At 40.1% G+C, this 15,382-nt stretch overlaps 1 protein-coding gene across 1 annotated transcript in view; it reads left to right on the forward strand.

The window, feature by feature from the left end:
* Nucleotides 1–15,382, forward strand: part of PDK3 (pyruvate dehydrogenase kinase 3) — a 79,071-nt gene that overhangs the window by 34,296 nt on the left and 29,393 nt on the right. The window contains exons 4-5 of the mRNA XM_061177680.1: nt 2,721–2,905; nt 4,531–4,620. Of these exons, the coding sequence (XP_061033663.1) occupies nt 2,721–2,905; nt 4,531–4,620 (275 nt within the window). The remainder of the gene's footprint in view (nt 1–2,720; nt 2,906–4,530; nt 4,621–15,382) is intronic.

A 15,382-nucleotide genomic window follows, 5' to 3' on the forward strand; every position in this document is an offset into this window, starting at 1 on the left:
AGAGCTGGATCTGTAAATCATGTTTCCTCTTCCTTGGTACATTGCTCTTTGCAATGCGCCATACTGCCAGAACTGCTGGTCTGAGTCATGAGTAGCTAGCTGAAATGTAGTTACAAATTAAAATACAAAGGGAAAAAAGTCCTGACCTGTTTTATACTTTGCTAGGTGTTTTGCTAATGGGTCTCTGAAATGTGGAAGGGGAGGCATTGGATTAGAGCCCCCAGCTGTAATGTTTTCCTTGTTGTAAGGCCTTGCTGTTGTTTAAGTTATCAAAGTTAAATGAACTCAGAAGTTTGGTTTCAAAAGTCATTAGCTACTGACAGTTTGGCTGATATCCTCCAAATTAGGACTGACCTCTATATAGCTTCAAATTTTGGGATATAGATTTGTGGAAGTTTATGATATTAAATTTCTGCCGTGTGTTTCCTGGAGTCCTGTCTCAGTTTCTGGAACAGGTTATCAGTCAGATGCCATTTATGAACGCAAGCCTGCTTTGGAAACTGCCAAGTGCTGGATCCAGTGTGTACGAGATTGTAATGATAATAGCTCTCGCTCAGTGACGTTTAGTAACTTGTCCAGGTTGCCATGAAGCTAGTTAAGAGACTTGGGATTGTAGAAGCCTGATGTTTGCAGTGAAGGAAGGAATGGGGAGTTCTGCTCATCGTAGCAGCCTTTTCTTATCAGTGAGAGGTTATATAGCAGTCATGGGCAGGGAAACCATTTCAGTAACGTGAAAGTAGCTCAGAGGACAAGGATGTTTGTCATAATGATAAAGTTTAGAAGAGCCCCAGAAGATTGGGGAAGTAGTCTGAGAATTGAACCATTGAAGCAAGTCTCCTCCCCTCAGATAAGTTGAGGCACTTTTCTACTGTAATGAATTGTTTCAGTTTAGTAATATTTAATTTATGAATACGATGGGAAGAGCACTATGTAAAGGATAAATGGTCCATTAGAAAATTTCTTGTGAATAATTATGACCTTCTAATTTCTGAGTTGATTTATTCATCTTTGCTGTCTTTGCACATATGTATTTGTTACAGAAATATTTCATCATTGAGAAAATAAGACTATTTGGGTAAATAAGGTCACTCCAAATTTCCATTACTGGGGGACAACCACTGTTAACATTTTCCTTCCATTTACACTTTTAACTAGGCATATATTTCTGTATGTGTAGAATGTTGTGTGTGTGTGTGTGTGTGTGTGTTTTACAAAAATAACAGTGTCAGCATTATAGATCTACACCATTATTAGCAGTTTCATAGTGGTGCATCTGCAGATAACTCATGTGATTTGACCTCCTGTCATTGGGTTTTAGAATAGTTCGTGGTTTTCTTGCTACTATAAGCAGTGCTCTAAAGAACAGCCCTTAAATACAGCTGTTGGCCTTGTCCAGTTATTTTCCTAGAATCAATTCCTGGGAGTGGAATGACTTTCTTTGGCTTTTGATATAGGCTGCTCAATTGTCCCTAGAAATGCATCAGTTATGCTCCCACACTCTGGCTGACAGTGGTTATTCTTTGCCAGTCTGTAAGCGGAGAATAGTGTTGCATTGTTTTAATTTGCTTTTCTTTTATTATTTTGAAGGTGAAGTTGTTGGTGTTTGCATTTCCTCTGGTACATTTTCTATTGATACCAGGCCCCTTGCCTAGTTTTCTGTTAGGGTGGTCATCTTTTCCTTCACTAAGAATAGTAACTCTTGTGAATATATTTTTCCCAGCTTTCACTTTTTTTGGACTTTATAATGTGTGTCCCTATAAAATTGCTGAAATCCTGCATAGTCCTATTATTTGTTTCATCATGGTTTCTGCCTTTGGTATAATGAACAGCCTCCCTTTACTCCAAGGTTATATACTTATTCAACTGATTTTCTTTTTCCTTTTCTACAATTTCACCCTTTTACATTTAAGTCTTTTAACCCATTTTTGGGCTTAAAGTTTAAAATTGAGGTGTGACTTAAATTGTTAGCCAGCTGTCCCAACTAATTTGTTTTCCTACTGACTTACATTGTCACTTTATCGATATGCTGAATTTTTACACACACATACTCATTCACCCTTGATCCTGGTTCCAAGCTTTTTATTTGGTTCCATTGACTTGTCTTTCTGTTCTTAGTTACCATTCTCAACATATTTTTCCCTCTGCACCTTTACAGTAATATACTGGAATTCTTGAATAGGTTTGTCTTAATCACCTTTGTTCTATCTACATTTCATCACCGTATTTTACTGCTGTGAGAAATACGTTTCAAAATTTTATTCTTAAAAAGTTTGACATTATTTCTTCATGGAAGCTATTTCTTTAAGACTCCATAATAAATCCTTGGAGATTTTTGGGATTGTCTTCATGTTGTCAGAAGAAATATTAATATATTCTGCAATTATGTATTCAGCAAACATTTATAGAATCTGTTTTATTAGTAATCACTTATCCAGAAAGTCAGTGGATTCCTAAAAAGGTATTTGAGCATTTTTTTCTTTACTAGAACCTTCTACTTTTTGTATCTCTGAAGGAAGACTTTCTGTAGAAAGTTTCAAGCAAAAACTGAGTAATACTTTAGTTTCTCATGAGTACTTCCTTGTAGCCTATGATGATAATGATGTCTCTGCCTTATAAAAATACCAACAGGTAAATAGTCCTGAGATAGACCTGGGAAGTTTATACATTAGCCCATGAGATTTTGACCATTTTGACCATTTTTTTGTTTCCTTCCCACACAGCTTTCTACAAGTTCTAATTAAAGTCAGAAATAGACACAATGATGTGGTTCCTACAATGGCCCAAGGAGTGATCGAGTACAAGGAGAAGTTTGGGTTTGATCCGTTCATTAGCAGTAACATCCAGTATTTTCTGGACCGGTTTTATACCAACCGCATCTCTTTCCGCATGCTTATTAACCAGCACAGTAAGTTGGGTTTTCTTGGTCCAGTTTTGAAAAGATAACCAGAGTGATTTCTCCGAAATGTTTTCCTGTTGCTTCATTTTTAATTTACTGATCTGCATTTTTGTCTAGAAATTTCATTTCTAGTTCAGTTTTTCCTAAGTGAGTCCTATCTATGAAAAAGCTTATCATTAGAACTCTCTGTTAAAAGAAATCCTTGAAAGGCTTTTTGGGTGCTCATATTCAAGACAGGACCACTGCCTGCCTTTTAAGCCTCTGCTGTTACATTCCTGATGGGGGTGAGGGACCGGCTTTAATGGCAGCCTGGTGTTCATCTCTGAATACTTTCAGTGTCTCTAGGGTCTGTTCTAGTCTTCATTCAGGATGTCACATGTTTTCCTTTTTGGTTTTAAAAACATTGATACTAAGAATATTGAACTGACAAGTTGGCAATATGAGCAATAGATCTTTTATTTCACAGTGATCAGTGAAATCAGATTAAGTGGGATTGTCAAACCCTAATCTTGTATTGAGAGTTTTAGTCTCCTCTCTAGGCTGATAAGCAGATAAGAAAAAAAAAACAACTAAAATTCTCTCCACAAAAACTTTTAAACTGATTTTCAGCGTGTTTCTTTGTCCGATTTCATAATTCTTATGAAAAAGCATCCAGGTGTCTAGAGTCTAATTCACCCTCTTTGTTGAGTCAGAAAATGGACAGAGCATCTTCATTTTACTAATGTGTTTTATTTGGATAAACAAATGTTATGCAGCTATTAAATGTGGGTTTGTTCTAAATGTGTGTCTGTTTAAAATGTAAATGTTTGACGGTTTACAGGAAATTTATAGGGGAAAAAAAAGAACCCAAATACTATTTAAACTACTTGGATAACTACAGTTTCTTTCTGACCTACATATGTGTGTCTACATATATACATACATGTTTTTCGATCATTGATTAAGTTTGCACACCTCTTGGTTTTCTTCCACTTAATTAGTTGGCACTTTACGTATTGGCCTAATGCCCATATTTGTCCTTTTTCATAATTAAAATCTCTACCTATTTTATTTAAACATTCTCCTTTTGTGGAGTCTAAGTTATTCCCAATTTTTGTTTGATTTAAAAATAGCTACACATATAAACATTTGAATTCAGATTACTTTTTTCTTTGGGGGCTCCTTTTGGTTTTTATCAGAAGTAAAATTTTGCAAACCTTGTATATTATGAAAGTAGTTAAATGTACTTTTAAAAACGCTTGCACAAATAGCGTTCGTGTGTAGTACGGTGAAAAATAAGCTCCACAATGGAGGCATTTGAAGTGCTCATGGTGAAGACCCTGTGCAAGCCTGGTGTAATGGTGCAGACTGCACCATTGTTGAGGAGAGCAGGTTGGATACCTGGCCCATGTCACTGCTTTAGGACCTGCTAACTGCACCTGGCAGATTTCACAGCACATCCTTCCTCCTCAGTTGTGTGATAGCTGATCACCCACCAATTGAGTGGATTCTGTTGCGCTAAGTCACTGTGGATGCTAAAACGGTTTTCACAATAAGAAAATCTTTTCAAAACTTACAAGCCCCATATTTCTCTGCCTGACCATCCTAGCCTGCTGTGTTTTTAATCCTCTCCCTTTTCTCTTGTGTTTGTTTAGCACTTCTGTTTGGCGGTGACACCAATCCTGCGCATCCCAAACACATAGGAAGTATTGATCCCACTTGCAACGTGGCTGATGTTGTGAAAGGTAAGGAGGCCAATGTAACGTTAGCGGTTGTGGTTCCAGTAGGATTGTGGTTTCGTTGAGGCAGCTTGGCTGTAGGGTTATGGCGCTGAACTATTTGCTGGTTCATCAGGCCACTTTGGGCCCAAGCCATTTGATCCAAATATGCCGTGTTCTTTCTAGGCGGCTCAGGAAGTGATGCATAATTAGTAATGTTCAAAATCGGAGTTTCTACTTCATTGACTAAGGCTTTTTTTATAGTTCTCGCTAAACAGTAAATATTTGTTAGCTTAAGAGTCTAAGTTTCAATTGCCACCACTGTCTGAAAATTTCAGAGAATGCAAACCCCTGTTATAAAGTTCAGCTGAATTCACGTGTTTGTAAAATGTATACATCTTTCTGACATGCACTCCAGGTTTTAGAATCTACATGGCATTTGGGCTTCACGGGTTCCCTGGCTGTGGAGCTGGCCTCTGTTCCAGCAGCCTCAGGGTAGCACAGAACCCTAGAGCCATATGTTCCTAGTGCCTGGGCGCTTGGAATTTGAACAGCAGTCTCCTCATTTTTCATTTAAGATAACTGCTAGCTCCAGAAAGCCTTCCTGGTTGTAAGTGATCCACCAGGTTCCTGGACCTCTTCAGTTTTCTTCGGTGTTAGGGTTATTCTCTGCAGCCTCAGATCCCCAGACTGTCCCCTTTCCTATATTGTGTCTCCTCCTGTGGCCCTCCTCTCCTCATCTAAACACACACCTTACTAGTCTCAGGACCATAGCTCTCCCCGATCTTCATTGGGATCTCTGTTGCTCTTACTTTTTCTGGATTGTGTAGCTAAATGAGTAGGAGGCAGACGAGGGCCTTGTCTCCTTGGCAGAGCTCTCAAGCCTGCCTCAAGCAGAGTGACCTTTGCTCTTGGAGCTTGGAGGGCCAAGGAACGGGACCCCATGTGGGCAGCCTCCCCAGTGGGGGAACCGACCAGATCTTCAGCTGCTAAAGCTAAGGAAAACCTGTGCTGTTTGGTTACGCTGGGCATCCCCCCGGTGGCCTGAGCTCAGGCTAGGCTTGTCAGCCTGCCCTGGCCTCTGTTTAGTTAGAAAATATTTACTCACATTACTTCAGTTATAAGTGAATAGGCTCAGCTTCAGCACCCTAAGAATCCTGTATGTAGGTTTCTCTCTCACAAGGTAACCCTCTGTAGGCCCCCAGCAGGGAAGGGAAGCAGGATTGGTCTTATCACCACTTGTATGTTCATCTGGGCCTAGCCCAGTGGCTTTTATGATTCAGAAAACCTGGTTCAGATAGTTGACTGCCCTTAGGAAAAAAGGCACACATTCATAAAGCAAAAGTGCATTATAATATATTGCGTGTGTGCCTTTTCTCTTGAACTGCAAGCAATTTGAAGTCAGGGTGTTTGTCTTATACTTGTTTTGTGACTCGCATAGAACTTAGTATATGCCTGTGTGGATGGTCAATAAATATTCCTTGGCTTGAGAAATGTTCAACTTTTCGGTAATTTACTTTAACAAAAAGCTTTATTGTGGTACAATTCACATGCCATACAATTCACCCATTTAAAGTGTACAATTCAGGGGTTTCTAGTTTATTTACGGAGTTGTGCAGCCATCACCATAATCCAATTTTAGAACTTTTTCATCACCCCCCAGAAAACCCCATAGCCATTAGCAGTCACTCCCCACTACCTCTCTCCCCAGCCCTAGGCAACCACTCATCTATTGGGTTGGCCAAAAAGTGCCTTCCGTTTTTAAGTAAAAATAAAAGACGCATTTTTCATTTTCACCAAGAACTTTATTGAACCACGTCTTCACCCTTTTGTTCCACTACGTTCTGCCATTTTTCAGGCAACTTCATAATTCCATCTTCCCAAAACTTTTTATGTTTTTGAGCAAAGAACTGTTCCAGGTGCCTTTTACAGTCTTCCAGGGAATTGAAATTTTTTCCATTAAGAGAATTTTGTAAAGACCGAAATAAATGGAAATCTGAAGGTGCAGTGTCTGGTGAATATGGCAGATGAATCGGATATTCCCAGCCAAGCTGTAATAGTTTTTGCTTGGTTATCAAAGAAACATGCGGTCTTGCGTTATCCTAATGGAAGATTATGCGTTTTCTGTTGACTAACTCTGGACGCTTTTCGAGTCGAGCGCTGCTTTCAGTTGGTCTAATTGGGAGCAGTACTTGTTGGAATTAATTGTTTGGTTTTCCAGGAGGAGTTCATAATAGACGACTCCCTTCCAATCCCACCATATAGACAACATCACCTTCTTTGCAAGAAGACTGGCCTTTGGTGTGGTGGATGGTGGTTCATTTCGCTTGCCCCACGATCTCTTCTATTCCACACTGTTGCACAGTATCCACTTTTCATCACCCGTCACAATTTGTTTTAAAAACGGAACATTTTCATTACATTTAAGTAGAGAATCGCATGCCAAAATACTGTCAAGAAGGTTTTTTTCACTTATGTGGAACCCAAACATCAAAGCGATTCATATAACCAAGCTGGTGCAAATGATTTTCAGTGCTCATGTTGGATATTTTGAGTATGTCAGCTATCTTCCACATAGTATAGCGTTGATTGTTCTCAGTTAATGTCTTGATTTGATTGCTATCAACTTCAACTGGTTTACCCAACCGTGGAGCATCTTCCAGCGAGAAATCTCCAGCACGAAACTTCGCAAACCACTTTTCACACGTTCCATCAGTCACAGCGCCTTCTCCATACACTGCACAAATCTTTTTTTGCGTTTCAGTTGCGTTTTTACCTTTCTGGAAATAATAGAACATAATAGGCCAAAAATGTTGCTTTTTTTCTTCCATCTTCAATATTAAAATGGCTACACAAAAATTCACCAATTTTGATGTCTTTTTTTAAATGCACGCTGATGTGACAGCTGTCACATACAATCTAACAAAATTGTTTCAAATGAAGTTAAAGACAATTAAGTGCTACTACTAGAGCCATCTTACGGAAAAAACTAAACAAACCTTTTGGCCAACCCAGTACTTGCTGTCTCTATAGATACTCCTATTCTGGACCTTTCATATAAATGAAATCATACAGTATGTGGTCTTTTGTGATTGGTTTCTTTCACTTAGCACAATGTTTTCAAGTGTCATCCATGTTGTAGCATAAATCGGTACTTTCTTTCTTTTTATGACCAAATAATATTCCATTGTATGGATAGACTGCATTTTGTTTTATCTATTTATCAGCTGATAGACATTTAGGTTAGCTAGGTGACCTTGGACATGTTACATAACCTCTTTGGGCCTCAGTTTCTTCATCAATAAAATGGTGCTCTTGGCAATTCAGCTATATCCTAGGGTTAAGTGAGTTAATATATGTAGAGCTCCTGAAGCAGCACTAGCACCCAGGAAGGGCTGTAGGTAGACAAGTTCATGAGCATCCTTGGGCATCATGTGAGTCATTTGCCTTCTCATTTATACCATTGATTATATAATAAGTTGGTGCCTTTGCTTTTGTTTCTGGCATAAATTATAAAATATTTTAAAACATTTAAGACATTTATAAGACAATTGAATATTTGATGAACTATTTCAAGAAATATTGTTAATTCTTTTAGGTGTGATATTGGTATTGTGGTTATTTTTTTTTAAGGTGTCCTAGCTTCGAGAGAGGTATTTTGAAATATCACACATGGTATGAAATGCCTTGTGGGATTTGCTTCAAAATTATGAAGAGGTAGGGCAGTGAAAAAGATCAGGCTGTGTTGAGAAGTGTTGAGGCTGGTGATGAGTGCACGAGGATTCTCTGCACTGTGCTCTGCAATTCCGTCAACGTTTGCAATTCTTCATAATAAAGTTGTAAAAACATACTCCCTTTAAAAAAAATGGTTCTGAAGAACCTAGGGGCAGGACAGGAATAAAGTCGCAGACGTAGAGAGAGAATGGACTTGAGGACACGAGGAGGGGGAAGGGTAAGCTGGGACAAAGTGAGAGAGTGGCATGGACATATGTACACTACCAAATGTAAAATTGATAGCTAGTGGGAAGCAGCCGCATAGCACAGGGAGATCAGTTCAGTGCTTTGTGACCACCTAGAGGGGTGGGATAGGGAGGGTGGGAGGGAGGGAGACGCAAGAGGGAAGAGATATGGGGATATAGGTATATGTATAGCTGATTCACTTTGTTATAAAGCAGAAACTAACACACCATTGTAAAGCAATTATACTCTAATAAAGATGTTAAAAAAACATACTTCTTTTTAGCATCTCATTGTTTCTTCACAAAAAGTCTCTCACTAATTTTTTAGAGAGATTTTAACCATGAGTCAGTATAACTGGAGAAGTAACGGAGAGTTCTCGGCAGTTGTTAGGGCAGAGGGATGAAGCAGCGCTCAAGTGAATCAGAGGATGAGGCTGGACGCTGGAGGAGAGCAGAAGCCGTTGTTTTGAGCACTTACTGCCTGTGTGGCTCTTACTGGACTTATTACATCCTGCCTGGTCTTGGCATCGTTCTGTACTTCTGTTGGTCTCTCTAATGGGGGTGTAAATTCCTCAAGGGCTGGAATTACTCTCATCCACGCTTGCATCACTCCTCTCAGGGACAGAAGTTTCATACCAAACAGTAGCGGAAGATTGTGTGCAAAACAGTTGGATCAGTATTTGAAAGAAAGAAACTAGAAGTTTGTGCCTCCTGCTTTCTTTGGCCTTTTTAGTCGAGGTTTTGACCCTGGGCCAGGTCGCCTCCCACCCTCTCCCTCTTCCCGCGCTCACTCACAGCTTTATCTTCGCTCTTTCTCCTGCCCCTTTTGACTTTATACCCAATGAGTCCACCAGTTACCATGAACACATTTTACTCCATCCTCTCATGTAACCATTCCTACCACTCGTCTGGCACAACTTAAAGCCTGGGCTCCTGGCAAAGCTGTATCCCATGCTGATCACCTCCCCATGCCCCTCTGCCACGGGGAATGTCACCTCCGCCAGCACACTTCTACCCTCACACTCATGGGGCGAGGGGCAAGGACTGCACTGCTCCCTGTTCCCCACTGCTTCTTTCAAACCGTGTTTTTCATTTCTTAATAGCCTCTTCCCTTAAGACAGCAGTGGAGGCTGGTTTCAGATTCTGCAACTGCATGAACCCGCGAAGCAACTTCCACATCATCAGCTCTTCTGCCACCTTCATTCCCTTCATAAATCATAAATCCTACCCACAGCACCCTGAGGACGCTTGGCTTGTACATACTTTCTAGAATGCCCTGATGCTTCTTCCACTTGGTGAGGCATATGCTTACTAAGGGTCACTTACTTGTCCTCACTGTTGGTGTAAGTTATACCACATGAATATGTATAAATATACATAATTTATTTATACGTTATGTAAACTGAAGAAATGTGAGTACAAAAAAGAGACTTATTTCCATAAAAATCAAGTCGAATGCTTTGGAAAGACTTGATAAAGAAGAGATTCTTAAAAGTGTAATGAAATGACTGTGAACAAGACAACTTTTAGGTGACAGGGAAGCACTGAGTAAAAATCCCAGAAGGAATCTGCACTCGGATTGCTTGACAAGTATCTTTAAGTTTATCGCACTTTAAAGAAATAGGAATTGGAATTCATAGATGTGTGTGATATTGTTTATCTAAGAAGTAAGATCTGGAACCCCAAGCTGACGCCTCTTTAAAGGAGAGGCATTGGCCTTGTATGAAAAGATTGGTAGAGGAATAAATTGTGTATTCAAAGATGTATTTTAAGTTAATGTTTACAATTGTAGTCATTTTATGGTTTCCCACTATCCAACTTTTTTGTCAATCATCCAACTTCTATTTCCGTTTTGGTCAGTCAAGAGGACTAATACCATATTACCAAATAATAAAAAGTGCTCATTGAAGAAAATTGAGAAAATGTGGGAAAAGAGGGAAGAGACTAAAAATCACCTGTCTTCATAACCCAGCAAGAACATTGTTTTATATTGAATTCATACCAACTTTACAGATAGCAACTGTGAGTAATGTGTCTCTTCATATGAAATCCATAGTACTTGTGTATTTCCCCATCTCCAACGCTAATGCCCATCACACACCACCTTCCTGGATGAATTCAGTGTCTGATGTGCTATACTCATAACCTCTATATTCAAATAGTTTTCCCAGCCAGGTGTATATAATCTTTATTCCTCAATGAGATATTAGTCTTAAATCAGTTACCTTTCCTACCATGGCAAAATTGGCTAGGCACCCTAGCAGGAAGCCTGAAGGTCTCTTTCCTCCCCGTGGACAAAGCAAATTTTAATAGCTTTCTGTTTCATGCCCTGTGGACCCCACTTTTAATTCTCTAAGTGTCTGCATACCCAAGCAGAAGCTCTTTCTGGCTCAAAATAAGACGGAGAAAAAATAAACAAGTCAGCACGAACTATCAGAAGGCCTGCAAGTTCTTCCATGTCTTCTAGCAAAAAGGCACTGGAGTCTCCACCCCCAAATGCCCCAGGGACAATAGTCAGAGAGTCCCAAAGGGCCCACGCCTCCCCAGCTCTTCTTCCCAATACCCCCGAATGCTGTCAAGGTGAGGAAGAGATGCGTGTCAGCTTCCTTCAACTCTCAGTGACGTCTTACCATTCCCTTCCTCTTTTGAAAGTAGTTGGTATTTTTTCACTGGTTTTTCACCTTCTCATACCTTCTGAGATTTTTCAGCTAATTTTCTTTACAATGTTGTGTTAGTTTCTGCTGTACAACGAAGTGAATCAGCTATATGTATACATATATCCCCTCCCTCTTGGAACTCCCTCCCCCCAACCTCCCATCCCACCCATCTAGGTCACCACAGAGCACGAAGCTGAGCTGCCTGTGCTATACAGCAGGTTCCCTCTAGCTATCGGTTTTACACATGCTAATGTATATATGTCGACACGTCCCCCGCCATGTCCACAGGTCTGTTCTCTTCATTTGCATCTCTATTCCTGCCCTGCATATAGGTTCATCTGTACCATTTTTCTAGATTCCACATATATGCGTTAATACATTGTACAATATTTATTTTTCTCTTTCTGACTTACTTAACTCTGTATGACAGACTCTAGGTCCATCCACATCTCTACAAATGACCCAATTTCGTCCCTTTTTATGGCTGAGTAATATTCCGTTGTATATAGGTACCACATCTTCTTTATCCTTTCATCTGTCGCTGGACATTTAGGTTGCTTCCCTGTCCTGGCTATTGTAAATAGTGCTGCAGTGAACATTGGGTACGTGTATCGTTTTGAATTATGGTTTTCTCAGGGTATATGCCCAGTAGTGGGATTGCTGGGTCATATGGTAGGTCTATTTTTAATTTTTTAAGGAACCTCCATACTGTTCTCCCTCTGTCTCTAATATTTTTTTTCCCTTTTGTTTTAGGAAACTTGATTTACAGGGTGTAGGGGTTCTGAGTTTTAATGACAGCTCTGCTATTGATTTTCTCAGCTGTGAAGGTCCTGCATGGTTTAAGCATAGTCAGATGTCCAGTCCAAATGACTGGTGTGTGTGTGTGTATGTGTGCACGTGCACGTGCGTGTTTTATAGCCTTAGGAAGCCTTAATGAACTAACAATGATTCCATACTTAGATCTCTTGAGACAGACTCTAGGAAACTTTTATGTAGAAGGGTAGGGATGCTATTTTTATTTTTGACTAGACAGTTGTATAAATGTGTGGAAGTGGGGTGCATCTTGCATCATCGTAATTGAATGTGCAGAACACTGAAGCATGCCTCCTTGCCGCTTATTTAGCACATTAATATCTACCTTTACATATCTGCAAATTATAGCCTCGTGACAGTGAATGCTAGAATTAGTGTTGTAGAGCAGCTCCTATTATCCTCTGGGAGGTGCCTTCCATTGTGACCCTTTTCCCTCCTTTCTGTGTAAGAAACCAGGAAACAGAATGGAAAATCCTGTGATAAGATCGTTTTAAAGGTACAGACTTAAATACTTGGCACAGAAGTCAGCTCTCACAGCGATGTTAGCTTGCCTGTGTTGTTCCTAAATGCTCTTATTGCTCGGCTTAGTGTAATAGCATACAAACGGTATCTGGAGAGCGTGTCATTATTCTGGTTCAGAAATAATGTCTTGTGCTCTCACTTCGGGCTCTTCAGGTTGCAAGTAACAGAGACCCACTCCCGCTAACTCAAGAGACAGATGTATTAAAAGAACCTAGTCGGTCCCATGGTAATCCTAGGGGAGGAACCACTTTGTAGTCGGAGCTATAGAAATCGGAACTGGGAAACAGAAAGCAAGGGTTTTTTTCTGTGTATCTTAGTAAGTGGGTTTGTCAAGTCACAGCCCCTCAGCCCCACTCTCTTGTCTGTAGACTGGCAGCCTTTTTAGAGCAGCTTGTTTAGGGCAATGACAGGCACTCCAGGCCTTCTAGATCATCATAACTCTAAGTGTTTCCTTTTGCCTTCTGCCCTGCCTGAGTGTCTCCATCCTGAATTCACACAAGATGAATTTCATCGGCTCAGCCCGTCTTTTTGCCCACAACCGCAGGTTTTAGGATTCTAGTCAGCCTGTGGATTGGTCGCCCTTACATTAGATGTTCTGCCCCCACTTCTCCAGTTGGCTGTGCTTTGGGCAGTGGGAGAGGGTCTAGCACTTAAAAAAAAACCCTGATGCTTCCCACTCGGGATGGGTTTTGGGTAAGTGATGATAGACATACCTTATTAGAATTGCTTTGTGACTTAAAAGTGTTTTTTTTTTTTTGGTTGCGTTGGATCTTCATTGTGGCGAGCCAGGGGCTACTCTTCGTTGTGGTGCGCGGGTTTCTCATTGCAGTGGCTTCACTTGTTGCGGAGCAGGGGCTCTAGGCATGCAGGCTTCAGTAGTTACAGCATGCGGGCTCAGTAGTTGTGGCTCGCGGGCTCTAGAGTGCAGGCTCAGTAGTTGTGGCGCATGGCCTTAGGGCTTGAACCCGTGTCCCCTGCATTGGCAGGTGGATTCTTAACCACTGCGCCACCAGGGAAGCCCTTAAAAGTGTTTCTTAAAAGCAGCATACATTGTAAAGCAACCATACTCCAATAAAAATTAATTTTAAAAAATAAAATGAAGGAGTAAAAAAAAAAAAGCAGCATACCTGTGACTCTGTAATGCTTTGTGGTCGTTTACGTTTACCTTGTTCAGGCATTGTTTCTTAAACTCGAGCTTTATGGTTTTTGGTATCCTGTTCATGTTTGTTTTTCATGTTTGTTTTCTGACTCAAATTCATCCTTGTCCAGTCTCTTGTAAGATATCTGTAAACAAACAATGGCATGTATTTGTGATAGAGGCTAATATTGGGTTGGCCAAAAAGTTCGTTCGAGATCATATGGAAAAACACGAATGAACTTTTTGGCCAGTCCAATATTTGATAGCAGGGTCCTCTGGTGAATTTTGAATAGGAAAATCTTCTAATAGAAACATCTAATAAAATAGCGTCCATACACTATTAAATTTTCCTGTGTGCTTCTTAAAACTGATTTGTGGCTACAGTGGATCTGTTGGGCTGGTTGCTATGTGAACCTTCACCTTACTCTTTATGGCTCAGTCTTTTTTAGTTTTAGTCTCATGTGTTTATAGTTTGGGTATTCTATCCTGGGGAAGTAGAAATGTGCTACACCTACAGTTTTTTTTTTTCTTTTTAAAAATTTATTTATTTATTTATTTATTTGGCCATGCCAGGTCTTAGTTGCAGCACGTGGGATCTTCATTGCGGCATGTGGAATCTTTAGTTGAGGCATGCGAACTCTTAGTTGTGGCATGTGGGGTCTAGTTCCCTGATCAGGGATCGAACCCAGGCCCCCTGCCTTGGGAGCATGGAGTGTTAGCCACTGCACCACCAGGGAAGTCCCTACCCCTACAGTTTTGTTAGTTACTTTATCATCAGTACCTTATTTCCCTTGAAAACAGGTTCTTAAAACAATGAAAATCACTTATGTTCAGTGGCAGTAATAATCATTTCCTGATATTTCCTTTTAAAGATTGGGTGGTAAATAGTGAATCAAATGTATTGCAGATAAAAGTAATTTGATAAATTATCGTATTTTAAGATTTTGGTTTCTATTTAAACAATAGAAAAGTTTTATTAGAAAGCTTATTATTAGTAGAACTTGCATTTTACTCTAGATATAAAGGAAGTGAATTTTTAAGCCAGTAGTTGAAGTTTGGTTGTTATGTTGGTGATTTTTAAAAAACTTTTCCATTCTTATGGTACTTTACTTAAACAGAAGTATCCTATTTGAGTATATATGTGCTGTCATACTCCTCAGTACCCCATGATCATTCATGGCCTGGGAGTGACAGTGATAGAATTAGCATGACCCAGCCTTGACTTTCTAGGCCAGTGGTCTCCAAATCTACCTTCTCTTCAGAATTTTTTAAAACTACGGATTCCCAGGCCTCAACACAGAGCTACTGCATCAGCATCTCCAGGGGTTCATTTAACCTATACTTCTTTTTTTAACTTGCTAATAAATTCTACACACACACACAGGTTTGGGAACCACTCTAGCCCACTAGTTCCCAGTCTGACCAAAAAGAACATCTCGAATCAGTATAATTGATTGAACCTGGAGAATTTTTGCATGGGCAGGATTGTTCCGTTTAACAGATGCCCACTGGGTGTGTATTGTGCCCAAGGCATTATGATGTGCCACGGGAATTTATAGAGATGCATATGAATATAGCTTTTACCAGTACTGCCCCCAAAAGACTTTTGGCTGGCTGGTGTATGTGAGTCTCATTGTCATGTCTTGAGTTTTTCAAGGATCATAATGCAGTTGTTAATTACAGCATTGATACACTGTAAT

This window comes from Eubalaena glacialis, chromosome X, assembly GCF_028564815.1.
Source record: "Eubalaena glacialis isolate mEubGla1 chromosome X, mEubGla1.1.hap2.+ XY, whole genome shotgun sequence".
Taxonomy (NCBI): domain Eukaryota; kingdom Metazoa; phylum Chordata; class Mammalia; order Artiodactyla; family Balaenidae; genus Eubalaena; species Eubalaena glacialis.